The sequence below is a fragment of the Zea mays genome, chromosome 9 (assembly GCF_902167145.1).
Source record: "Zea mays cultivar B73 chromosome 9, Zm-B73-REFERENCE-NAM-5.0, whole genome shotgun sequence".
NCBI lineage: Eukaryota > Viridiplantae > Streptophyta > Magnoliopsida > Poales > Poaceae > Zea > Zea mays.
In genome coordinates, this window is record NC_050104.1 from 136786088 (window position 1) to 136813924 (window position 27837).

General features: G+C 43.4%; 1 protein-coding gene across 1 annotated transcript; it reads right to left on the minus strand.

Moving 5' to 3' along the window:
* Positions 1 to 1362: 1362 nt before the first annotated feature.
* Positions 1363 to 27837, minus strand: LOC103639163 (nardilysin-like). The gene is made up of 19 exons (XM_008661956.3): positions 27325 to 27837; positions 26716 to 26791; positions 26472 to 26518; positions 24211 to 24323; positions 24035 to 24108; positions 23837 to 23932; positions 23596 to 23715; positions 23276 to 23509; positions 22258 to 22406; positions 16484 to 16640; positions 16247 to 16402; positions 15188 to 15564; positions 13498 to 13647; positions 12684 to 12866; positions 11766 to 11969; positions 11262 to 11368; positions 10853 to 11006; positions 10352 to 10473; positions 1363 to 2028 (listed from the first exon to the last, which is right to left on the minus strand). Exons 1-19 carry the CDS (start codon positions 27667 to 27669, stop codon positions 1782 to 1784), a joined length of 3111 nt encoding a protein of 1036 aa, XP_008660178.1. The 5' UTR covers positions 27670 to 27837; the 3' UTR covers positions 1363 to 1781.

Consider the following 27837-nt stretch of genomic DNA (forward strand, 5'->3'; position numbering starts at 1 on the left):
GTAAAACTGGTATACTAGCCGTGCTCGCGGTCATGAGCAGCTCAGGACTCTCGCATGATTAATTTATGGAAATAAATTCAAATTGTCATTTGCATCGTATTGTGGTTTATTATTAATTTTGATCTATTATTATTACTCTGGTTTGGTATCTACTTACATTTAGTAAATGCTAATAAAAATTAACCAACTTATTAAAATCAATGCTCAGCTTTAACCTTTATTTGTTGATCAGCCTTACACTTCACATGAACTCCCTCATTTGGTGAGTTCATGCACATTATTCCCCACAACTTGGCGAGCTATGATCTTTTGTGAGCTCACCCTTGCGATATATAAACCCTCCACAGCAGAAGAACAGGTGGTCCAGAAGGAGCCTTACAACGAGGAGTACGAGCTCATCTAGGTGGCGTCTCTCAGTCAGCTTGATGACACCGAGGAATAATACTTAGTCTGCTTTGTTGTTCTCATTTATTTTTGTAAGACTTCCGCTATGTAATAATGATATTTGTAACATTTATCTCTATACACTTTGTCATTATATGTAATGTTCTTCTTTGGCGTACATATGAGACGCAACCGGCTTCATCCCTTTAAATCCGGGTGTGACATACACATATACGAGTTATTTATGTGGATTGTACATGCGGAGGGAACTAGAGATTAATTTGCAACCAAGCTGGATGTTTAAGTTTTTGGCATTTTCTTGGCATTTTCTCTGGTAGGATATCTTCATAAGCATCAATTGAAGAGAAAATGTAAGTTCACACGTTTGTCATTTCGATCGTTTAAGGGTAAAAAATTTCGTTTTCTTTGATCTCCTCCCCTCTTTTTTCTAATGATGGGAGCTTAATTATATTTAGTGAACATGATTACAAGTACACGCAGGTTAGAGTGCAGCAATAAAAACATTGGTAACAAGTTTGAATATGCTAGTATTAGTTTCTAATGTGGTATCTGATTACGATTGGTTTCTAAACAAACATGATGCAACGTTATCCATTATCCTTCACGTTACATATATGTAAACCAAACGCACCTGAATTCCTGAAGGCAAAGGAGGATTTTATTTTCTTCTTCGATGATACTGCATATTTCAGTTTATATGGTTCCGATATCTGTTTTACGAAAGGACCTCCCACCTTCTCTTTCTGGACGTCCCTGAACGGAGTGGATCTCGCCCGAAAGGTGGGCAAGCTTGCGTAGCGTAGCATTGATTTTTGTCACCTCTCCTGGCTGGCCAAGGATATCCTTGCCAGGATGGGCAAGATTGCCAACTTTGGTGAGATAAGAGGCTTGCCCGGAAACAAAGCATCCTCTATGTATCCCAAATAAGATGCAAAATAACGTTACTGGAGGGTAAAGTATATAATAAGACAAGACTTCCAAAATTGTTCAGTAAAGATTCCAGAAACATTTTACATCTCCAAGTACAAAATTATGTTTCCTCAAAAACTCATCCATCAATTACTACGCCATATTGGAAGATCAACATTTCTTGGCGCAAAGTAACAATAAAGCCATGTGTGTTTGTTATGAAAATCACATAATGCACTGACAAAATCCTATTTTTCTTACCCAACTAGCACTATACTCGTTGATGATGTTGGTCAGGTGCAACGATGCTGTTCAATTTCAAGCCGGCCATAGATAACATGGCGGTTGATCTGCAGAAGGGGCCTAAATCATCTATTATGATCCACGAAATTCTTGCACCTTAGCGGGCCTCGGCAATGTCCAAGTTACGCGCTTTGCACACACTGACAGATCATGCCCAACTTCCCTCAACAAAGGCTTGAATAAAATTGAGACGAAGCCTTCAATGATTCAACGTCATCAATTATAGTCCAAGATTGCTCCTGGAGTTTAGCAGCCTCAGCAATATCTGAGTTGCAACCATACACATGAATTGCTAGACGTCTTCGCTTTGGGGACGATGATCTTATGTATGTGTTGTACCAAGCTATAACATCAGCCTTCTGAACTGTCTTAAGCTCTTCAGCTTCCAGTTTTGACATATCAAACATGTACCTACATGTCCACAGCTTGAGACCATAAATTTTGGTGTATCAAAACAGAAATAAGTGATAAGAAGATTAAATTTCATGTTTCAAAACAAAGTATAAACTTTAAAGAGCATGCGTACAGTACAGTGATACATCTTTTTTTACGGTGAACGCGTACAGTGATACATCTTAAGTCAATATTAATTATTTGGAGAAGATACACCACCAAAGGATTTCCAGAGTTCACTTGCTCGTGTTTCTTTTGGTGACTAAAACCAATTGTTTTATGCGGCAGTCCCCTGTTTTATGCGGCAGTGCCTGTTTTAGAGTGTAACTGCAGATTTGTCCCTGTTTTTTAGACTTGGCGTGTTTACCCCTATTTTTTCAAAACAAACTGTTATATGTCCCTACTCCGATAGTTATACTTAACGGTGTTAAGTCTTGATAAAAAAAGACAAGGAATAATTGGGAGTGTCCCTGTTTTAGAATGTAATTGTAGTTTTGCCCTATTTTTTAGACTTCTCATGTTTTTATGACAATTCAAATGATTTTCGCAACAGAGCAAATTATTTTGGACAACAATTCGAATTATTTTACAATAATTTAAATTATTTCCAAAATAAAACAAATTTCGAAAAATTATGTTATCAACAATTTAAATTATTTTTGACAAAATAATTTGTTAAAACATTTTTAGTTTTTTTAAAATAATTCAAATTATTATAAAATAATTTGAATTGTCGTTCAAAATAATTTGAGTTGTTAGGAAAATAATTTGGATTGTCAAAAAACACGTAAGTTTAAAAAATAGGGGTAAAACTACAATTATACTCCAAAATAGGGGCAATAACGTAATTGTTCCTTATCTATTTTATCAAGACATAACACCGTCACGTAAATAACCGAGTAGGGGCATACAACAGTTTTGTTTTAAAAAACAAGGGCAACCACGGAAAGTCTAAAAGACAGTGGTAAATCTGCAGTTACATGAGGGACACCGGCACAATTGTCCCTTTCCTTAAACGGGACCACTTTTCACCTTTTACCACTCAACATTCCATGCCAGCGGTGTGCTTAGTTTCTTCTGCACTTAGAACATTCTTTTGTTTTTCTTTTCTATAAGTGAACCCCCAAAAACACAAATACCTGCTTGACCTCTGCTCGCATAAGCAAAACCAAAGAAGATGACCAACAAAAGGGAACAGTGATCCAGTTAAGATAGAGGGGGGGTCAAGTAAATAAAAATAAACTCTAGAGGTTTAAGCAGACTCTGAGCATACTGAGGGAGCAAAGCAGTTACCTGGGTTGTGCCAATGCATCAACAATAAAGTTAGTGTTACTAAACATGCAGTTGTTCCAGTGCAACTTGAGGACAACATGATCTAAAGGTTAAACACTTGGAAACGGGGATTTGTCGCTCCGGCCAGCAACTAGCTGAGCCCCTACCTCCTCTCCTCACAATCGCCCTCTCCCCGCACGTGATAGATGCAAAATAAATGTTCTGCTGCCCTAGCTCTCACCCAGGGGGCCAGGCTCGCCAAGGCGGGTCCAAGGGATGGGTCCCCTGACCCAGGCCCAGGGATCTATACCCTGGACCCACCTCCAGGTCCCAGCTCCGAAGGATACCGCCATCTCTTCACCCTCTCCAGGCCCTCAGGAACAGACCCTGAACCTCCGGGTGGAGCCTGTTCGGCTGCTCTGATGGTAGCTGCGGCTGCAGCTGCTGCAATCCATAGAGACAAAATACTGTAGAAGCCGCAGCAAACAAGCCTAAGGCTATCTGCAGCGCTCGACGCTACCGCCCCCCCTCCCCTTGCATGTCGGCTGTAGGGGGCACCCTACGGCCGCAGCGGTGCCCCCTACAGCGCCCCCTACGCGTCGGCCCCCTTCTCTCTCCCCCCAGATCTAGCGTGTCACTGTTCATCACCCTAAACACTGTGTTGTGGGTCCACGAGTAATTGTTAGTAGATAAAAAATTGATAGTTGGTATAGAAAATGATATTTTATAGTGGTAGTGGGGTATAGGGGGAGTATTTAGGGGGAACCGCTGCGGGAGATAAAAAAATAGGGGGGGAAATAGAGAGGAAAAGTGATATAGGGGGAAAAATTTAGGGGTAACGGTTGCGGATAGCCTAAGGTTTTCTATGTCACATCGTACCCATTGGGTGCCGTGCTACGGAACTCACAGGCACAAGGACGGATAGCAAAATGGGCAGCGGAACTGGCAGGGTTTGAAATGGAGTTTGTTCCGAGTCGCGCCATCAAGAGTCAAGCTCTGGCCGGCTTCGGTGCAGAATGGACCCCAATCACGGAGTCACTCTTTATGTTAGAGTGTTGTTTATGTCTCTGTGTATACCTCCATTGTAATGGGCCTTGGCCCCAACACTCAGCCATATATATACACTCCCTCCCAACCCTGAATAGGATTAGGTTTCATTCTCCAACTTGGTACCATAGCTAGGTCTTTCAGTTTCCTCTCTCCTCTCCCTCCGACCTACGCAGCCAACCTCCTGCCCCTGCCCGGCCGCGTACCTCCCTCCCACCCTCCGCTGCAGATGCAGGAGCTCACTGCTCACCATCCCCGGCAGCCCCTAGCGCAGTTTGGCCGTCGGCCCCTGCGCGGACCTCTACTACCGGCGCGCGATCTCTCCCCCCCCTCCCGGTCCCTGCGCGGACCTTCCCCGCAGGTGCCACGCCTCCCTGTCCAGGCCGCGCCCCAAGCCACCATGATCTGCTGTCGTGGCGCCCCCAGGTCGTGCCCTGCGGTCGGCTCCCTGGACGACGTCGTCCAGCCATTGTCGGTCTGTGGCTCGTTCCAGACACTACCGCCGACCTCGCCGGCAACTCCTCGCCTGCAGTCTGTGCCGCCAGCCTGCATCGTCTCCTCCCGCGATGCTCACCTCCTCTCCTGCATCTCCTCGCCGCCTTCAGCTCGTGGAGCCCGACCGAGTGTGTTGCATCCTCGACATCGCGCCCCCACCTCGTTGTGCTGTGTCATGCCTCCGCTCCCATGGTTGCGCCTCCGTTTCCCACGACGGGGAGCCTTCCCTCACACGTAGCGTCTGCAGCTCCCGGTTCCCTGGCCCCCTTTCCCGCTACTCTTCCACCATACGCCGTCGCTCCCAGCACTTCCTATGTTATCCCACCACCCTCGGCACCTCCAGCTTCGCCCAATTCCGTCGTGATCGTTGTGCACGTCCTCCTTCACGACGACCACCTTATCCGGGTTATTTTCGTGTCTTTTGACCAGGCCATGAACCCTGTTCTCCATGGATGCATCGAGCTACACCCCGAGGTCGGTCGTCACGTGCCCGAACCCACTGTCTTCCTCTGTGCCGCGATCACCTCCCTAGCAATCGAGCCTTCGTTGTCCCCCTCCCCTCCTAGAGGCCCTCTCGTCCACCACACCCCTCACATCCTCCCTCTATTGTTGTGGGCAATGGTTCCACCACCCCGGTCACCTCAGTAGGTGCATCGGTTCTTCTGGGACCTTTCTACCTTCACGACGTCCTTGTCGCTCCCAGTCTGACCCATCCCCTTCTCTCGGTTCGTGGCTTTACTAGTGACAACCACTTGTTCTATGGAGTTCGATCCCTGGGGCTCACAATACGCCACCTTCCCACGTGCGTTGTGCTTGCTCACTGTGATAGCTCTAGCCCCCTCTACTCTATTCACTTGCCTTCCACTTCCCTCACCAGCGTAGCCTCCCCCCATGCTCTTGCCACAACCACCACCTTCGTCGTTTGGCATCATCGTCTCAAGCACCCTGGACCTGACGTGACGTACCAGCTTTCTAGCCGCTCAAATATCTCCTACACTACGTCGACGACATTGTGCTCACGACATCCACCACCGACCTTCTACAGCGCACGATCGTCGCCCTTCAGCGGGAGTTCGCGATGAAGGACCTAAGACCCCTTCACCACTTCCTCGGCATCACCGCTGAGCGTCAGCCTCAGGGTCTCTTCCTCCACCAGCGTCAGTTCGCCATCGACATCCTAGAGTAGGCTGGCATGTCCGACTGCAAGCCCTACTCCACGTCTGTCAACACTCAGGCGAAGCTTGCTGAGGATGACGGGCCCCCGGTCGCCGACGCGACATCCTACCGGAGCCTGACCAGTGCCCTCCAGTACCTGACCTTCTCCAGGCCCGACATCGCTTACGTCGTCCAGCAGGTGTGCCTGCATATGCACACCCCGCGGGAGCCCCACCTCACCGCTCTCAAGCGGATTCAACGATACCTTCGTGGCTCCCTCAACTACATCCTCCTACTCCGACTCTCCATGAGGTCGGAGCTCGTGGTCTACACCAATGCTGACTGGGTTGGTTGTCCCGACACGCGTCGGTCCACTTCCGATTACGCAGTGTTCCTGGGCGCCAGCCGCTCTTGGGCCGCCAAGCACCAGCATGTCGTCTCTCACTCAAGCGTTGAGACCGAGTAACGCGTTGTGGCCAACAGCGTGGCCGAGGCCTCCTGGCTGCGCTAGCTTCTCTAAGATCTCTACAGTCCCCTCCAACGTGTCGCCCTTGTCTACTGCGGCAACGTCAGCGTGGTCTACCTCTCCACCAATCCTGTGCAGCATTAGCGCACGAAGCAGATGGAGATCGACATGCACTTCATCCGCGAACATGTTGCCGCCGGTGACGTTCGGGTTATCAGCGTGCCCACCACGCTGCAGCTCGCCAACATCTTCACCAAGGGGCTGTCGTCGAGTGTTTTCGTCGAGTTTTGCTCCAGTCTCAACATCTGTGCAAGATAGAGTTGAGACCGCGGGGGTGTTGGAGTATTGTTTACGTTTGTGTGTATACCTCCATTGTAATGGACCTTGGCCCACAATACTCAGCTATATATATATACACTCTCAACCCTGATTAGGGTTAGGGTTTCATTCTCCAACTTTTTGGAGATGGAGTGCCACCAGAGCAGGTGGAGCCTGATACCTCATTTACTGGGCCCCACTAGACTATGTGTTTCAATGGTTCCGACAGGCGTCAGAACTCAGGGGTCGACGTCCTCTAGATATCCCCAGGTGGAGAGTGGCTCTGTTATGCAATCGGACTCAACTTTCCAACAACCAACATGACAAAGTATGAATACCTCATTGTCGAACTTCGCTCTACTGTGGAACTCGGTGTGTGACAACTTTTGGCCAAGGGCAACTCAAAGTTGGTCATCTAGGTGTGTGGCGAGTGTGGATGTTAAAATCGCCAGCTTGCCGCATATTTGATGGAGGTCAAGAAGTTGGAACTACTCTTCGACGTACTGTAATTGCAGCACATCCCACGCTCGTAAAACAACGACGTGAACCAACTCTCTACCATCGCCACTTCGCGGGAACCAACACTGCCAGGGTCCAACGATCCGTCCGAGTCACCACCCCGGACGAAGGGGGTTTGATTGATTTGGAAGCACCGACCACCCTGGTGATCACTCCCCCCCGCAAGATCATCACCACCCGAACCAGGTACCGTAGAGGTCGACTCTGGCGAAGGGTTGGGTCCGATAGAACTCTAGCACCATGGATATGCAAGTCGAGATTGGGAAACCCAGCCCTGCAACCATGTATGCCCCGAAGACGACGACCTTCTTGGACGTCAGTACCATCTCCATTAGCCACGACGTCGGCAGCAAACTGGCACGTGACTCCGAAGTAATCAACCTAAGCAGGTTGTAGTACGTCTCTAGCGTAGTCGTGTGTTGGTCACCATCGACCTCTGCATCGCCAGCTTCCGATCCCAGGGGGCCATCGTCGTCGGCAAAGAAGGTGATGACAAAGGGAAACAAAGTGAACGGTGGAAGGAGGAAAGCTAGAAGGCCAAGGGCTCAGGTGTGCGAAGGAAGGCAAGAGCTCAAGCGCTTGGTAACCTCTCCTCATTACTTTGGCTGCATTTATACTCCACTCTCCGCACAGGCCCCGAGGGCGCCACACGCAAACCAAGAATCTTACGGGGCCCAAGGCTCGTTATAGACCTTTGGTTGCAGACTGGCTACATACTCTCTAAAATCTTATCTTACCAGCATTTTTTTCTTTTTTCCTTCTTTTTTCTATTTCTTTTCTATTTCTTTCTTTTTTATGTACAATGCATCTCTTTTTCAATATATTTATTAATATATACAACATTAGAGGTTTTCCCTTAGGGCTTGTTTGGGAGCAAGGGAGAGAGGCTAAAATCCCTTTAATTTGAATAGTAAGGGATTTTAGCCCCAATCCCCTCCATACCCTTGCTCCCAAACAAGCCCTTACTGTTTCCGAGTCAAAAAGAAGAATCACGTGCAGGCCCCAAGGGCGTCGCGCATGCATTAAACCGGTGCACGAAACCCGATGACAGTGCACAAACCCCCACCAGGTTGGAGATCGTGTGCCGATGGCGGTTGAGAAGAACGTTGGCATGCTCCCGACGATTTGTCTTCCACACAACGCCATTTGGGGTACTTGGTCCAACTTGTAGCCTCTAAGCCTGCGGTGGGCCTAAGGGCCACTATCGACGCCCTTGGGAATGAATGCCCTAAGCGCTACAAGAAAACTAGACTCGCGCGAAGAGGACAAGCTATAAGCCCCACCCTCGAGGCGGTCTAAAGCGACATGACCCCGCTGCAGAGTCAGCAAAATACGTGGTTGTGACCCCCGCCACGCAGTAGCACAAGCGGGCCCCTCGACGCTTAGGGCTTCGAAAAGGCGCTCACCTACAACTGCTATTGCCGGCACACTAGCAGGCTCCATCTCCGCCATGTGGCCTAGTCGGCCCCTATCCTCCATGGGGTCTGGCGACGCCACGTGCCCATGGGGTCCCTCTAGAGGACCTGATCCGGGAGGCCTCTGTATACCTAGGGTGGGCCCCCTTAAGCTCCTACTCCACCAGCTACTATGTGAGGCGTGGAAACCCCTGACATCCGGGCTCGCCACGTCTCCTGAGCCCCTCCCACAGAGGCCTCAGTCAGGAGGGTTCCGAAGGCACCATATGGGCCCAGGGGGCCGATGTTTTCAGGGGGGTCCGGGCGTGCCACAGGTCCAAATCGTCCATGCTGCTTACCCGATCAAGGAGAAGACGTGCAAAGCATACTCAACAGAACATGTGCAACTGTAACCACCTTGTACCCATCTCCTTGTTATCATGGTCCCACGACTTGCCACGTGTCCTATAGTGGCATGGACAACGTATGTGTCAGCTTGCCACATCATCAGGACTCTCGCGACGTACGCCCTGGTGTACACGACCTCGATCATCCGGGACGTGCGCCTCAATTTTCCAGGACACCTGTAGCAGCGTGGAGGGTGTACTTCTCCACGGACCACATCTCCAAGTCCATGTACAAGAGTGTAGCTGCTAGGTCATTCCCGCTGAACAGGACGTGCGGCTGCAGGACCTCAGACAATAACATGAATTCCATTTTGAACCCAAAACAAACAAAATCCTAACAACAATGTCATTAGTTTCAAAAGCACACTCTAAAGTTTAAACAAATGCAGCAGGCATAGGCCATTGAGATGGTAATCTAATAATGCTCCATTCTATATAGGGTTGAAAACGGATGGAAAAAATCCCGTCCCGTTTTCTACATTTGACCCGACCGTTTCCGTATTTACAGAAAAATATGGAAACGGGAGAGGGCTTATTCCGTCCGTTTTTGTGGGATCCCGTTTTTTTCCGGATTAAACCCGTATATATTCCGTATTTGACAAATATGGGACGAGCCTAATATGCATTAGTATATAAACTAAATCCTCGTGCATTTAGGTGACAAATTATAGCACAATTGGCCATTGTAACCACCGGCTCTTTTCAAATGACAAGTGATCTAAAGTCTTAAACAACATCGGATGTAGCTAAATGTACACATTTAGCAACCAAACAACAATAGGATGTTGCCTCTCTATATTTATTTGTTATATGTTATTGTTCTGCCAATCAATCACTAGTCAAACATCAATAACATTTCTATTTGTATTAAATTATGAGTTTCTGTTAGTATTTCCGTTTCTGTTCGTTTTCGCAATTCCGTTTATCCCGCTCCCGTTTCCGTTCCCGACTATTCCGGACCCGATCCCGTTTCAGATGATAAAATGAGGATACAGAAACGGGAGAGGGGTTTTTCCATCCGTTTCCGTCCGTTTTCATCTCTAATTCTATATATTGTGATAACGATGATTGTCCATTTAAAAATACAAGAAACTTCACGTTTTTATTTGCAACTTGCAAGCATGACATTTCATAGGTTAGTATTTTGTTTTCCTCCATGAAATGAGCATCTACTCAGCACTAATCATCACAGCGATTCCATGACTCATGCAAACTTTTCAGAAGAACTATTTGATGCAAAAGCAGGATACATTAAAAAAGAACCATACCTTTTATCAGCGATCTGAGACCAATAATCACTAGTTTGGTAGCTAAGTGAAGGTTCCTTTTCCAGTTTATCAGCTATTAAACCACTTCTATGGTGCTCAAAAGTCTCTTCATTGAGCTCGTCCTGAACACACATGTTGGACCAAAGCAAGGATAAAATTGTTGGATAAATTTCTAATCGATTTTCAGCATTCAGAAACTAAGAAGTTTGCCCCAATAATAAAGACATATAAACTGATACAACAGCAATGTAATGTTGAAATTACACAATCAACAGTTCTTGATAGATATGATAAAATATGTGACCTATTAAATACCATGTGCTTTAGATATGAACAATGCAGTAAACCTAAGGTTAAAGAAAATTTTGCATAGGGCAATGTCAAGTAACTTAGGTATTTAACAAAATTGCAGATTAACATACACTACCTGTCAGATAAAAAACAATATAATAACAAACTAAAGCAGACATGTTCGGTAACAGGAGAAACGTAAAGGCATACCAGCAGAGCAGATAGACCATCAATGAAGTTATCAATCCGACTTTGCAGATAAATAGGACTGTATTTGGAGGACATAACTCGAAAACAATAGGCCAGCATCCGGTAAGTCATCCTTGGGCTAGAGTCCACAGTATAACCAAGTTGCTCCTTGGTTCTATTATAACAATACCAAGAAATTAATTAGTGGACATTGGACAACATTTCAAATGTAAACAGTAGTTAAGTATACATTTTTCCCAGGAAAAACGAAGTGATGTCCAAAACATACATAGTTGTAAATGATTGTGTCGCCCATAATGTCCATATAGCAATTATGTTGGTGAAATTTTAAAAATATTTTATCTTGGAGTTGGATAGCATTAGTTAGTATAGTTCATCTAGACAAGACTCGAGAGTATCATATTCATACCTTAGCTGATCAAAGCATGGTTCTTCAATAATGTTGCTAAAAAGATCTGTAATAGCTCTGAGCCTTGTTGCCTCCTTTCCAACGTCTTGTTCAATTGGGAAATAAACCTAACAAGAATAAGCATACATAAGATAACCATATTAACAACCTTAAACAAACAATGCAGACCCAGGTATTATGTTTGTGAAATTTGTCCTTTTGTGGGAAACATTGGTCAGTACCGTAGAGAGATCATCAAGCTTGAAAAGAGCAGATGCTATTGTCGAAAAGCTAAATTTCAGAATGCGGTTGCATCAAGTACTCTTTCTCAAGGTACAGGGTTACAACCTTTTAGAATGTGTGAAATTGTTGGTTTGTTCATGGTATAGCCTTTCAGAACAGTAACTGCCTGGGATAATATTATCATATAATGAAATATTTCAAACTATATGAATAAGAAATGCAAAGAAAAAAAGTTGTGCAGTATTTAAGTATATATATATTAGCACCAGAACATAACCCCACCTCAACCACAGAATTTTCTTCAAGATCATTTTTCACGCGGACACTTCTAACCAAATTTGCACCATTAGGAATGCAAATAACTCTTTCCTCATGCCTTGCTTCCTCTGGCAGTGTCTGAGCAGAGAGAGTATTGAGAAATATTTTTGATATATTAATTGTCTCGTCTTCTGACAAGTTGCCATGACAAAGTCCCTCAATGTGCAGCTGCATGTGTGCAAACAGAAAGTGGGTTTATAGTGTCTTCAGATTTCAAAACAAGGTGGAATGGAACAAGAACCCACAAAAGCATTTTTTAAAAAGGGATAGGAACTCCCTCCAAGTTTTGCCTATGTCCAGAATCCAGATGATCCCCTAAACTAAGGGTTGGTTCAATACTACCACAACTACTTCAGTCGCTACAAATTATACTGGGAGATGATAGAGAACATGTTTTATGTTAGATAGAAATAATACATTATGATTTTTTTCATCATTACAATTCGTACATTTTTGTATCTATAGTGCTAATTTATTATTAAATTTCCTAACCTATCAAGTAATGATGATAAATTTAAGATGTATTTTTTTACATAAAGTATGATGTCATATGTCCACCTCAAAATCTGAAATTAGAAGTCATATGCGTAGAAACTAGAAAGAAAAATAACAAAATCATGTTAAGGGGCAAATTGGAGCAGCTGAAACAGTTAAATTGAACCAAACTTAGAGCAGTGGTGGTGGCTGGAATCTGGACGTGCACAACTAGGAGGGAGTAAATTTGGACACACACCCTTTAATCAGAAACACTACGTCAATAAATATCTTTCATCTACATATGCCATTTCTTTTCTCAAACAACATCACCATTTTTTCTCAGTTCTCACACAATAAAAAGGTGTAGAATGATTGGAGAGAAAAAAGAATAAAGCAAAGTAGTACCTGGGAAAGGATTTTCGGTACAAATGCTACTAGATCAGTAAATGTCAGTTTCATAAGTAGTTCTAGTTTTTTATCAACGTCCCAGAATATTTCACGCAAGACTTGTAGCCTTAAGTAGGTAGAATGGCTCATAGGCTTCATGTTAGTGTTCTTGTAAGCTCTTTCCAAATCTTCTTTGATGACCTGGTGAGAGCACAGTGAAACATTACATGAAATACAAAATGTGTAGAAGTTCATTAATGACATAACAAGTGCTATACTGCATGTGCGAGAAAAAAGAGTATTGAATTGTTGGCACTTTCTGGAAGTCTTATTACAATTCTTCCAGAAGTTAAAAACTAGCAGGCCTAAAAAGATATCAACAAAGGACAGAAGTTTCCTAAAACTAGAAACCAAATGCAAAAAATAATAGCATCCTCCTACCACCTTGCCAGAGTTCAAAATAATAGCTGCTGGTAACAAACCAGCAGACTGGACATGGTTAAACAATCACCTTTTTAAAGCCACAGGCTGTTGGCAGAATGGTTAAACAATCACCTTTTTAAAGCCACAGGCTGTTGGCAGTTTTTAGCTCGCAGGAAGATAACTAGGGCCCAGGAGATCAGGAATAAGACAATTATCCACAATTTAAAAAGAGATAAAGCAATCAACAGCTTCAGAAACATGAACTCTAAAGAACTTTAGCTAGTTTATGCCCAGTCATTTTATGTGGCGCATTAGAGAAGAGCAATGTGATGACCAAAAGGATATCTTTTTATTTTAAATTCTGACAATCCTATCAAAACAACAGTCTTTACTCCACATAAAATATTACCTCGAATCTATCTGTTTTTGGAGAAAAGGATCGAACAGTAGACAAGATGTTGGACAGAAGAATGGGAAGCTTATCATTGTAACCATAAAGCTTTATCTCAAGTTTGCTAGCAACAACAGATGTTGAAGTCTCCAATTTAGCCACATAAGCCTGAGAAATGGAGTATAGATCAATGAAAAAAAAACAAAATATGATAAGTAAAGGTAATTGCAAATACCAAAGTGAAGAAAAAGAGAAGATGTGCTTGATGAACCTTAAGTTCAGTTCCCTGATATCTGTTCACAGAAGCAAGATAATTAAATAGAGAATTAAGCTTTAGTACGTGTCAGTGTTGCATCTCTATTTATATCAGGTTTTACAAGTTATGAAAAAGTGCTTCCCCAAAATGAAATTGCACAATAATGAGATTGGTCCGTCCGTCCTCATTCCGCAACCTGTAGGGAGGCGTTTTTCTGTCTAGTGGTCAGAGGCAGTTAGTTGGTCAAGCACCTAAAGAGATGAATAAAGGACTTAATTCCTTGATTATTCTTGTTGCTTGGGAGATTTGGAAACACGGGAACGCTTGTGTGTTTAAGGGAACCCATCCGTGTGTTGCTGAAGTGTGCCGGGCAGTGGAGCAGGAGGACAACTTGTGGTGCCTAGCCAGCAATTCAGCTCTTGGCCTGTTTCGCACCCGGTTGGTGGGGTTGCGAGCCTGACCAGGTTCCTTCTGCTTGGGTCATTTCCTTTTGTTGTGTGTGGCACAGTTGTGTCGGTATTTTTTGGGTGTTTTGGACCTTGGGCCACCTTGTAATGTTTTAAACTTTTTTTCTTAATGAAATGATACAACTCTCCTGTGTTGTTCAAAAAAAATGAAATTGCACAATAGATTTCAGACCTTCAATCACTAAAATTGGTTCACAATTTAATTTTAGAATAAATTTAAACCTACAACTATTTGACACGTTACAGAAAACTACACATTTTGATGCCCATTGCAAAAACATTTGATAATTTTGACACTTTTTTTGTTGCAGAGACTACAAGTTTCTAAACAGACCCATTACTAGAAGTTAATCAAGTCATGACTAATCACGATTAATTGGGCTTATTGGTGCCATGGCGATCATTTATGCACTATAATTAGTCATGATTAGTCAGGCCGATTGGTCTCATAGGGACTAGGATCAATTAGAGAATTTGAAAACATGTTAGCCACACCATAGGGTCCACCTGCTACATGCCAGAGGCTGACAAGTGGGATCCACAGTGAGAAAAACTGGCTTATTGCTACGAAGTGCCAAAGTAGTTGTATTACAAAGATAACCAGAAGTTGTAGTTTTTTGCAACATGTGCCACAATAGTTGTAAGCTCTTGTGACATATTGTCAAGTTTCCATGAATAGCATAAAAGTAGGATACTCTGCCGATATCACATAGTTTGGACCTTCCCAATTACTCCATATCTAGCACTCCTTGATACTTTATATATATATATATATATATATATATATATATATATATATATATATATATATATATATATATATATATATATATAAAGTAAAAAAGAAATAAAAGTAACAGTAAATGCAAGTTTTGAAAAGATATTCAGAATGCATCAATCTACAAGGTGGATTTAAGGTTACAAGTAGGCACAAGAGTAGACGTCTGTCATAAGAACAGAACTAAACAAATTGAACAATACCAACCTGATAAAGGACCTCATTAAGTTCATCTTTGAGAAGGTTTGCAAAGAGATCTATCAGGACAGAGTTTTCAAGGCTACTATAGCCATCCTTGACATAAATCAAAAAATAAGTGTTGGCACGAGGGACATTAAATGTCATGTCCATCTTGTACCAGAGTTTTATGAATGGCTCATCCACTATGCAACGAGGGTTATCGTCGCTCGAGGATCCAGGAGAGTTGGCATTTCGCAGAGTGAAGTCCCCTGGTATAAATTCATTCTTTCTAGGCAAATGCAAATTATCATCTACTTGAACAGGATTTTTCCAACTTTCTATCAAAGATGATGGGATGTCCTCCTCAATGTAATGTGAACCAAACCATGGTTCACATTGAATAGCTGCATGTAACAAACTGTGTTAGAAATGCATGACGTAATCATGCAAGAATATGCAGCTTAACTAATACTTGTTCTCATCAATGCAATTAAATGTAAGTATTAAAGTAGCAACTTCATAAACTCAGAAGGTCATTCTTTGATACAGTTACAAAAACAGAATGAACCCATGATGGGAAAAATTGTGGTAGAATTCAACACAACGCTATAGAAACCACGAGCCACCAAGATTTTGTGTCTTATCGCTATTCCCAATCCCAACTACAAGAATGCACATGCAGAGATGCCCACACAAATCATGTTCCGTATTTAATATGCACTATTGTTAAAGAAGACTTCAGTTGAAGTATTAATTGAAGAGGTTTACACACTGCTACTCAAAATTTAAGGAATATATTGTTATTAATCATTTGATGACTGAGCTGAACAAAAGACGAATCTTTAGTTACAAAGCTAAGGGTCAGCTTGTAGTTTGTGCCGTGTAGTGCTACTGCTACAAAATCCATTTTAGCAAGTAAGAGTTTGCTTTTATAGTTCAAAGACACAAGCCTTCCAAGAATCTTTCATACCCAAGAGGAGCCTATCTGCCTATTGCATAAACAAATATCCATTAGCTTGTGCCAGTGAAGTGTTTTAAGATTAAGAGATGTTAACAATGTAGTAAATGGCATCATAGACTGATTACCTTGGGACTGCTTATCAAATGATTTACTGAGTACATCAACTCTCATGTTATCTGGATTGAAGAAGCTCAAAGCATGCTTCACTAATTCTGAATCCCAGTCCTCAAAAATATACTCTCCACAAACAATGTGTTTTTCAGAATAAAATAGCATATTTTCTGTAGATAAAAGACTAGGTTAACATGGCACCACTACATATAAACAAAAAAGAACCAAATATGAAAAGAAAAGGTTAGGACCTGCAAGATCAACTACATAATCATCTGGAGGTTGCTCTTCTGCGAACCTGAACTCCATGTATCCAATGTCCTGAAGTTCCTTGAATATCCATTCTTGTGGCTCAGACTGCTTAAGCAACTTTATATATTGGTATACAGCACCAATGACCTCAAATACCTGTGAAAGGCATATGACCATATGACGGCCAATACTATATAAGGGTATGGCAAACAAATGAGCAATATACTAAACAAACAAAAGTTAACTTAAAATGCACTAAAAACACAATGTATAGGGTCGACCTAGTGCTGAAGACTCCCACATGAGGGGTCTGAGAAAGGAATAAACTGAGGCAAGCCTGCAAATGCGGATAGGCTGCTTCGAACCCACGACCTGGTGACTTAGTGAGAGCTCTCACCACTGCACCGGGTCTGCCCTTCACAAACACAATGTATCAATAGTAAAAATACTAGTTACATGGGCCTAAATACGGACCTCCGAGCTGGGCCAAGAGAGGCCCATAGGGGTCTGGCTGGCCACAACCAAGAGGCGGCCTCCACGGCGCGTGATATATGATGAATATTACTCAATTTACAAAGGAATTCTTGATATACCTTGGTGCATGTGCACCAAGCAAGAACTACCTAGCGTCGCCCCTGCCACCAACCCCCTCCTACCCGGATTAGATGGAAATTAAAGATATAGTTAGATAAGGACTAGAATAAAAAATTATTTCATTTCTTCTAATTTCCTTTATAATAAAAGAGGTGGAGAAAAAAGAATAAAGGAAATAGAGTTTGTTTAGGAAAGAAGAGTGCAGATCTATAAGGACTCTCTACCTATAGATTGCTTGGAGTCAAGTCTAGATTGCTTGTTGGTCAAGATCTCTAGGGGCTATAAATATAGGAGAAAGTAGGGCAATTATAGATAGATTTAGATCTGAGGGTACATACACACATACATATAATCATATATACACACACATACCGGTAATGACTGAGCAATATTCGGTCATTATCGGAAATTACTGAGTGTTCTTCAGTAATTACCGTCTAGGTGAAGCTTCACCTAGGGTGACGAATAGCGTTGTCATATATATATATATATATACATATATATATATATGATATTCGTCACCCTAGGTGATAATCACCCACCCTGAAATGACTTAACAAATTTAAGTTATTTGTGATCATTGTAAGTTATTCTTTAAGTCATTTCAGTGTAGGAGATCATCACCTAAGGTGACGAATAGCGCTATATATATAGGACAGGAGGAGTCCCAGTTCTAGTAGACTCAAGTACTGATCTCATCTACAGGGGCGGCGACCAATGAGGCCAGCCTACCACGCCTAACCTTGGGCCATGAGGGTGACTAAGTACAAGGACCTCCCAAAAGTCGGAACGACAGCTCGACGAACGTTCAGACTAGACCTGAACTTTCTGAAGACCGGAGAAGGCAAACCCTTAGTGAAGACGTCGACAAACTTTAGGGACAGAGGAACGTGTAGGACACATGCTTCACTGAGAGTCACGCGTTCCTGAACGAAGTGTAGGTCAATCTCAATGTTCTTAGTGTGTTGATGTTGAACGGAGTTGGAAGCCATGTACACGATATTGATGTTGTTGCAGTAAACAAGAGCAGATCGGTGCGGTGGCGCATGGATTTCCAGGAGTAGCTAGCGCAACCAACTAACCTCAGCAACAACATTGGCGACAACGTGATACTCAGCTTCAGCACTGGGCTTGGAGATTGTAGCTTGGCGCTTGGAGGACTAGGAGACGAGATTATCACCGAGGAACACTAAATAGCCAGAAGTGGATTTGCGCGTGTCGAGACAACCAGCCCAATCAACATCCAAAAAACCACCAAATCAGAAGAGGAAGATGGTCGCAGCAAGAGACCCAAGTAAAGACTCAAGAGTACCATGGATGTACTGAAGAATGCGCTTCAGAGCAGCAAGATGTGGCTCATGGGGTGTATGCATGTGTAGACAGACCTGTTGAACTGCATTGGAGATATCTGATATGGTGAAGGTGAATACTAAAGGGGCCAGCAAGACTCCGAAAATCTGTTGCGTCCTAGACGAGATCGCCACCAGAACCAAAAGGCTTGGAATTGGTGTCGACCAGTGTTGCAAAAGGCTTGCACTCCGACATCCAGATCCCGATGCGTGCGAGGATTCCAGCATGTATTGATGTTGTGACATGAACAAACCACCATCATGTGGCTGAACATGCATCCCCAAAAAGTGATGAAGTGAACCAAGATCCGCCATTGAGAACTCGCTCTACAAAGCATAGTCATGCGGAGGAGATCTGCTGAAGGCACTATCAGAACAATATCATCAATATCTTCTCTGTTACTGTGGAATTCTCCCAGATAGTGGACACAATTGGAAGCTATCAGCAATTTATGGACATTGTCATGGTCCTGATAGATTGGCTTTCACTAATTGGCTAAATAATCTTACTATAACTCTTTCAAATAATTGGATGTTCATTGGTGATTTCAACTTCTACTGCTTTGTGTCAGATAGGAGCAGCCAGGGGGTAATATTTCTGATATGAATCTTTTTAATTCAATTATAAGCAACCTGGAAATTATTGAGATACACCTGAAAGATAGAAACTTCACCTAGAGTAACATGCAATTTGATCCCCTCTTGGTTCAGCTAGATTGGTGCTTCACTTCAGTTAATTGGACCACCAACTTCCCCAACACCCTGCTTATTCCACTGGCCAAAACTACCTCCAACCATATCCCCTATGTGGCCCAGATTGGGACATCCATTCCCAAAGCATGCAAAAGAGGGGTTTGAAAGGGAGATCCTCTCTCTCCTCTTCTTTTTGTCATCGTTGTAGACCATCTTCAGTGCATCATAAATAAAGCAGCTATTCTTGGTATCTTGTCGGCTCTGATTGACAATAGCAACTCGCCTGATTTCCCGGTCATTCAATATGTTGATGACACCCTTATCATCATGAAAGCCTCACAGAGGGATTTGTTCTGTTTAAAAGGAATTCTCCACTCCTCGGCATCAACAGGGCTCAAGATCAATTTTAATAAATCTTGTCTTATGCCTATCAATTTGGAACCCAAGAAAACAGTTCAACTGGCGGTGGTTTTTGGTTGTCAGATTGGATCATTCCCTTTCACATATCTAGGTCTATCGTTGGGAATTACAAAACCAAGAAAAGGGTTATCTTCCTCTCATCAATAAAATTGGAACTCCGGGTGGACAGCCAGTCCGCTCTGGCTTTGGCCAAGAACTCTGTGTTCCATGAACGGAGCAGGCACATCCGGGTGAGGTACCACTTCATCCGTGACTGTTTGGCAGAAGGGAGCATCAAGGCGCGCTACATCAACACCAAGGATCAGCTTGCGGACCTGCTCACCAAGCGCCTTGGAAGGATCAAGTTCCTTGAGCTTTGTTCCAGGTCCGGGATGGCTCAACTTTGCCACAAGACGACGCACAAGACTTAGAGAGAGAATGATGGAATAATTCATGTGGTCTTCGTGTGGAGAACATCTCTATTTGTGGTGAATAAGACAGTCCGCTCAGCATCCCTGTTGTAGGACAGCAGCAGCAGCAGTCTTTGACTGCACTTTAGCATCTAGAGGACAGCACCTGTGTGCTGCAGTGTGTAGTGTAGTGTAGTGGAGTGTAGTGCATCCCTGAGGGCTATAAATATGTGTCTCCAACCCTTTGCACGCAATTTTTGTGAATTCCCTGCAGATCTTTGCACGCAATTTTTGTGAAAAACAGGTATATTTCAAACTTACTTCTACATATAAGGTATTCTAAGCTACTTCCTCTGTTCCAATTTATAATTCGTTTGACTTCTTTACGTCATGTTTGATTGGCTCGTCTTATTCAAAAAAATCATAATTATTATTAGTTTTTACTATGATATCGTTTAGCATATAATATACTTTAAGTATGAATTTGTCATGGACCTTCGGTCCATGGAGATAGCTGTCTACTCCGGCGAGGTTATACCCCTCTGCCGCAGGCTTGGTTCTAGGGTAGCAGCCCTAGGCGCTTGAGAGGGTCATTGCAAGAGAGAGAGAGAGAGATTGGTTTGATAATGATCTTGCTTGATTTATTCCCTGCTGCCATGCGGCTTATAAATAGCCCTATGGCTAACCAACTTCTCCTACAAACTCTCAACTAACTCCTACTTTCTTGGACTTATCTGCTGCTAACCAACTCTCCACAATTCTCTCATCTCAATCTTATTCTCTAGCCTTATCCCAGCTCATCTCAATCTTATTCTCTAGCCTTATCCCAGCCTGGCTGTTGCCTCTCGCTCCCTATGATGCCCATGACATCTCCCCCTCCCTTGAGGACCAGCTCGTCCTCGAGTTGCCATAGACTTACCTGACACGACTTAAGGTTAAGCCTTTTACATCTCGGCTTACCTTTATTATTTAAGACGAAAATACAAAATAATTGTGGAACTAAAATATAAATTTGAACTGCAGCTATGTCCTCCTGTCCTCCTGGATCCCAAGGAAAGAGCTGAACTACGGACTTCACGTTGGATGAAAGGTGAAGGAGGAACCAGCCCGTTCTTATGCTGGGTCTGTCCAGCACCAAGGCAGTTGCCCGAATGAAGGAGACGACCATCTTTGGTCGTGCAGGGGGGCTGCATACCCAGATCTCGACTTCTGCAGGGGGTTCAAAAAGTATAGACGAGACCTGGTGGTTGGGCGCGCAGGCTGCGAGTTGGTGCAGTGATGAGCTGATCAGCAAGTGCAGCTTCCGCACCGCCCGCCTAACAAGGAAGCCGCGCACTGCGGCTTGCAGGCGCACCACGGCCTGCTCATGTGATGATGGCCATGGGGTGGCCCTGGAGGCCACAGCAAGGTGCTTCTCCCCATGAAGGGACTGTACCTGGCGGCGTGCCAGGAACCCTCGCGCTGCCGCCTGAAGCCGCACCGCTGCTTGGAGTTCCTTCTCTGTCTTCTCCTTGTAGCGGTGGAACATCACAACGAACTGATCCCACTTCTCTGCGAGACGGCCAAAACTCTCTTCGAGCCGAGTGAATACATCTGGAGTTGGAGAGGGTGGGTGGGAGGGCGTTGTGGCGGCTGATGGCGCGGCGGCTGGTGGTGGTGAGGGATGGGCGGCTGGTGGTGGTGAGGATAACCTGGAGCTGATACCAGGTGTCATGGACCTTCGGTCCATGGAGATAGCTGTCTACTCCGGCGAGGTTATACCCCTCTGCCGCAGGCTTGGTTCTAGGGTAGCAGCCCTAGGCGCTTGAGAGGGTCATTGCAAGAGAGAGAGAGAGAGATTGGTTTGATAATGATCTTGCTTGATTTATTCCCTGCTGCCATGCGGCTTATAAATAGCCCTATGGCTAACCAACTTCTCCTACAAACTCTCAACTAACTCCTACTTTCTTGGACTTATCTGCTGCTAACCAACTCTCCACAATTCTCTCATCTCAATCTTATTCTCTAGCCTTATCCCAGCTCATCTCAATCTTATTCTCTAGCCTTATCCCAGCCTGGCTGTTGCCTCTCGCTCCCTATGATGCCCATGACAGAATTCAAAAAAAATTACGCAAAAAAATTTAATAACAAACTTGGTACAAAAAATTAAATGAAATATAAATTGGGACGGAGGGAGTATATTTTTGTTGGATCTTTGCTACAATAAAGTTTAGAGTTGAAAAATATAAGATTTCCACAAAACTAGAATGAAGCACTCCAAAAAAAGGAAATAAAATTTCGTCCATCCAAAATATGTACAGAATCATAAACATGGGATAACCTGCATACATTTTTCAGTCCAGAATCAGTAAGGCATATAGACATTTCAAAGATATAAGCATACGAGGATCGTTGTGATCCTCCACTACCAACACCAGCACTCAATGAGCTTGCCCAGCCTTTAGCTTTCAAGAAATAAAGTAAACTTCCCTTGCCCTCTGAAAATAGAAGAAAAATAGTAAGTTACTAACGGCAATACATTAGGTAACTTTGTTTTGCGTGTGTATCACATCCATATTAAGCCCGGAAAATAACTAACTTCACAATGCATTTAGTTGTTTTCATTACATTTTGAATATACAAATCTTGTGAACAGCTTGAGGATTACCGCGGGGGGCACGGATGATAAGCATTGACCAATATAGCTATGGAAAACCAATCACTTGCTTAGAGTAACTCCAAGAGGCTAGATATAATTCTAGCTAAAATTAGAGTTTTATGAGAACTCTAAAAAATAGATAACTTTCTAAACAGTAAGATAAACCAACAAACTCTGCAAATCTTGGCTTTCTATATTCAAATCACCTGACAACTGACCATCTCCGTTGTGACCTGAACGCTGCTGCTGTTTACGAGAAACACAAATTGCCTCCTCTGCCTCTCCTCATGGTTTCACCCTTCTCATTAAAGAAGCAACACCTTTCTACGAGAAACACAGGTACGCGTCTACATACAAGAGTGCACATGAGCGGGACTGATGGGCTAGACGCCATGCTCCTCTCTGAATACTGTATGACCAGCGCCAGCGGGATTGCGCAGGAGCTGATGGGCGGGAGTGCGCGGGAGATGGTGAACCGTAGGGGATCAACAAAAATGGCTAGCGAAGGGGAGACGATGGCGAGTGAGATGCATAAGTGAGGATGAAGGTGAGGCTGTTGGAAGCAATTTTGACTAGCCTTTTCTATTTTTTACCGAGCATAATTCATTTACCTAGCTTGTTGGAGTTGCTCTTAGCTTTCAACCATTGAGGTAAATCGACCTCATCGAAGGGCAATTGTCAAAAGTGAATTTGTTGAAAGCTAATTACCATGACCAAGGAGATGAGCCAAATAATCTTCAGGTTTCTTCATGTACTCCTTGTGCAAGCAAGGAAGTGTCCATGACAAGAAAAGGCTGTGCAGATCTCTAACAGCCTCCAATTTGTAGAGTTTCCCTGGCTTCCAAAATGGAATGTCAGTCTTCGGACCTATATCCAAAAGAGGGCCAGTTTTAACCTTGCTAAACAGCTCCATTGTCCAGCCTTCTAGAATGTCAAGTGGTTCTGAAACATGCAAAGAGCAAGAGCATTAACTCATGGATATGATTTATAGTTAAAATATCTTTTTAAAAGGAAAGATTGAAGCCCACCTCCTCCGATTATAACCAATCTCATTGCTCCTCCATGGTAATTTCTCATGTACATCTCTAAAATCTCTTCTCTTAGATTGATTCCACTGCCCATTGCGTCAACTAAACTTTTCTTATTTCCTATTGGATAATTAGATAATATATCAAAACTTCAGACCAAATGCAATTCAAAGAATAGCACAACATGAAAATGAATGTCCACCTTATTGTGTTCAATATTATATCTGGCTAGCAAACTTACCCCAGGTAAATCTGTTCAAAGGGTGCCCTTGAGAACAGGTATGAGACTGGAGTTGGTAAAGGCGGCAGGTATCACTTTGCAAAACTTGATTAAACTCTGATGTAACACAATTGTAAAGGCAAGAGTAATTACAATGTACAATGGTATTCAACGAGCCAAAATAAATTAGTAGTTAGCCAGAACAAGATAACCACAGACCTGAGTCCACTGCTAATATCTCACGGTCCATTGCTTCAGCCTTAACAAGGGGTGACACAAAGAACTGAGAAAATCTAATAATGGAATCAGAACCATATATGTAAGTTTCATACTAAAGAGTTCATTTAAGAAGAAAGGAAAAAAGGAATGAAGAACAGTGAACAAATGGCATCCACCTGTCTAAGGCTCCCTTCAGATACTCTCGTTTAACCTCAAAATGGTAGCATGTGTACTCGGTTTCAGTGAAAGCATTAGATGCACCGCCATGTTTGGACAGGTAACTGTCATACTACATAAAGGAGTCATCAAGTAACTCACATGGCTGTCATCCAAAAGTTGCTCAGATATACAGCATATAGCAAAGGTAAGTGATCACAAGCAACACGAGAACATCTGATATGAACCAAATAACATGCGGAAGTGCATGGAATTTCCAAGTTCCACAAATGTTTGGAACACATCATGGGAGTCACGTCATCACTGATCAAGTTCTGTCACACATTAGCAGTGCTGAAGCCTCTATATGTTATGAGTATCAGCACTACAAAATAAATACATTCATCATTCTAGATGAGCACTAATGCAGTAGGTTTCATGTTCTATTCAAATAACTGATTAAACTGTAACACCTTCATACAGTGTACTTTAACTGCATGCAAAGGTAAAATGGTTTCTATAACTGATACTTAGAGAGAGAGAGACTGAAAGTATCCACTACATGCTTAAGGATTATTTGGTCAGAACTCAGAAGTCGATGATGCATACCGAGATGCTACGGAGAGAATAAAAGGACATATGAAAAGAAAACACTAAATACACCTGCAAACCTTTTCACCAGCAAAATTTAAATGTATACAGTAAGAAACAGGCAGAGTACAAAAGACAATGTGTAACACAAATTCTATACAAGAAAGGACGACGAAGAGTTAAATTCATCACCTTTATCATAGAATAAGGATATGTTTGAAAGATCATTACAATGGCTGTTAATTTGATGTTATATAAGACATCTACTATAGGTGTACATTTGTGCTGTGCCTAATAGGCCGGCCCAAAGCACACAATTTTTGGCACGGCCCATATCTGGCACGGCCCAACCTAATTGTGGGCCTGGGCCGGCACGGCCCACATTGTGGGCCGTGCCTGGGCCTCAAGTCAAGCCCACGGGCCGGCCTGGCACGGCCCATTTAACTAAGGCCCACCGAGGCCCACTAAATATAGACTCAGTATTTAACTAAGGTCCGCCAAATCCCACATGACTAGCATAACTTGGAGAATCTAGAGCTTCAATAAGCCATCGAGAGCCAATACCTAGATATGGATAGTGAATAGTGATGATGATCATTGTATATGTATTCTGTATGCATGTATAGTACTCAATTAAACACTAAACAGAGAACTGAATATTATTTGTGAGCTAGTTGTAATATTTTTTTCTGACCAAAGGTTTATAATGTGCATCCACAAAACATCTTAGTTTTATTTTGGTCATATATATATTTTATACTTTTTGTTGATGTATTACTGTTGTATGTATATGGGCCGGTCTGGCACATTAAGACATTTTGGGCTATTTGGGCCGGCCTGGCACGCATAACTAATTGTGGGCCGTGCCGTGGGCCGATGACTGGGCACACGTGCTGGCACGGCACGGCCCATAATTAGATATGTGCTTTTGTGGGCCGTGCCTTTGTGGGCCGTGCTTTTGTGGGCCTGTGCCGTGCCGGGCCAGGCCGGCCCACATGTACATGTATAACATCTACTGTCCCACAATGGCAAAACTGAATTAAATAAGTTAACAGCAACGTAGCTACAGAATTGAAGCTTGTACCATAATGATCAGCAACTAAACAAACGACACCCCCAGGGTTCAAAACTGGGCCTCCCAGGATATTAAGGACAAGATAACTTCAGCAACCAAGCATAAAGTATTAACAGAAGAGTCTGTTGTTCCTACTATATTACCACTATACAATGCAATACTTGAATACTTTCATTGAATACGACATAAAAATGTGAGGGTAAAAAAATTGAGAGAACTGATAATCTAAACTTGCAGAACTCCCCATAAAATTAAGATGGTGAAAGGAAGACCAAGGGTCTGTTTGGTTCAGCTGTAGATTCCTGAAAATCTGATTCTAGCTGTGAGCTGTGAGAAAGTTGTTGTGAGCTGACAATTATAAAAAATGACATTTGGTTGGTTGAAACAACTGTCAACTATAGATTTTATAAGACCATGACAACTTGTAACGTGGATGACAGGAATCTAGAAAATCTGGGGTAGGAGGTGATTCTGAATTTAACTAGAGAAATCTAAAGATTTTCAGGAATCTATTCAGTTGTTGCACCCGTTTGGTTGAGATTCCAGATTTTGGGCAGCGAATCTGGTCCAGGAAGCTAAACCAAACACATCCCAAAACATGGACAGTATACAAACCTCATTTTCATCTGGAAATTCGGTACTCCCCATAAAAAGCATGTGCTCTGCAAAATCGTACCACCCATGAGTATGGGTATAAATCAGCATTCCAATTTCATCAAAATTAAGATACAGCTCATGACATCCAATCAAATCCAGACTCAGGTAACTTCAAACAGAAGAGTAGTTTTCAGTTTCTTAACTGGTCCGCATGAGCATGCTATGTAAAAAAGGTGTAGCATAAAGGGCAAAGATCTCATACCTAGAAAATGCGCTAAGCCCTGTGCCTTCTCAGGGTCAGCAAAACTGCCCATTCCAACACACATTGCAGCAGCAGCCTGAAATGTAATGCGTTATTTTGTAAGAATGAAGGGGTAGAGGGTAGGGGAGTGGGGAGATAGCAACTTGCAAAATGATGGGATCTCCAGCCATGAACTTGTTCCACATCAGATTATGAAAATTAAGTCACCAAAAAATGCATGATGCTTCCCATGTCATAAACCCTGTAGTAAACCTGTGAGCCACACCATTTTTTTGAGAGTTCAGCCGTTCAGGGGCAATGTGTTTCACACCATAGGCCCCCCCACTCAAACTCGTCTTGGTTCAATACATAATTTGTAACATTCCGTTTCAGCAAATTACTCTTCACAGGTCAAGACTACCGACCAACTCAATTAATATCAGGTGCCAACAAACGCACAAGAGCTTCAACACTCATTCCACATGTTAAGATCAAACTATTCCCAAATGGCCAAATATCACTAGATTAAGCTAGATCACAATGCTTTAACAATACATTGTCACGTATTCGCGTTCACCACTGATGTTAAGTTAGTAAAGTAATGGTTTAGCAAGAGAAAACCATAGCTACCTTCTTAACGATTGGCTCGGCGCCAACCTTCTCCTTCCTCCTCTTCGGCTCGCCCTCATCCTCTTCCTCGTCATCCTCCCCATCCTCCTCATCGTCGTCCTCACCTTCCTCGTCACTGTACTCTTCGCTGTCGTCGTCGCCATCCTCGTCTTCCTCATCCACTTCCTCCATCTCCTCGTCTTCACATGGCTTGGAGGTCTGAGGTGGGTAACCGTCGGCGTAGATCTCAGGGTCGTGGACAAGGAGGGCACGGAGGCCGTTGCCAAGGCGGAGGAGGCGATAAGACCGCTTGTCGTTTGGTGACTTGATCACCAGCTCGTCGTCGCGAGACACCGCCGCCGCCATCTTACCCTCGCGTTGCCGCCGCCGTTGGCAGGGAGATACGGGAGAGAAGCTGAAGGGAGATACGCGGCGACACCGCGACACTGGCAATTGGCAAAGGGCCGCCTGCCCGCCTCCTTTTTTAAGGAGTGTATTTCATTGTTTGTTTTGGGATTAAATTAGGGTTTGTAT

Excerpts from the sequence above, each read along its gene's own strand:
- LOC103639163 (XM_008661956.3), bottom strand. The coding sequence starts at position 27,669 with ATGGCGGCGGCGGTGTCTCGCGACGACGAGCTGGTGATCAAGTCACCA. Across the intron at positions 15,565-16,246 it reads ATTTGATAAGCAGTCCCAAG|CTATTCAATGTGAACCATGG; the intron begins GTAATCAGTCTA and ends TGTTACATGCAG. Across the intron at positions 10,474-10,852 it reads ATGGTCTATCTGCTCTGCTG|GACGAGCTCAATGAAGAGAC; the intron begins GTATGCCTTTAC and ends ATGTGTGTTCAG.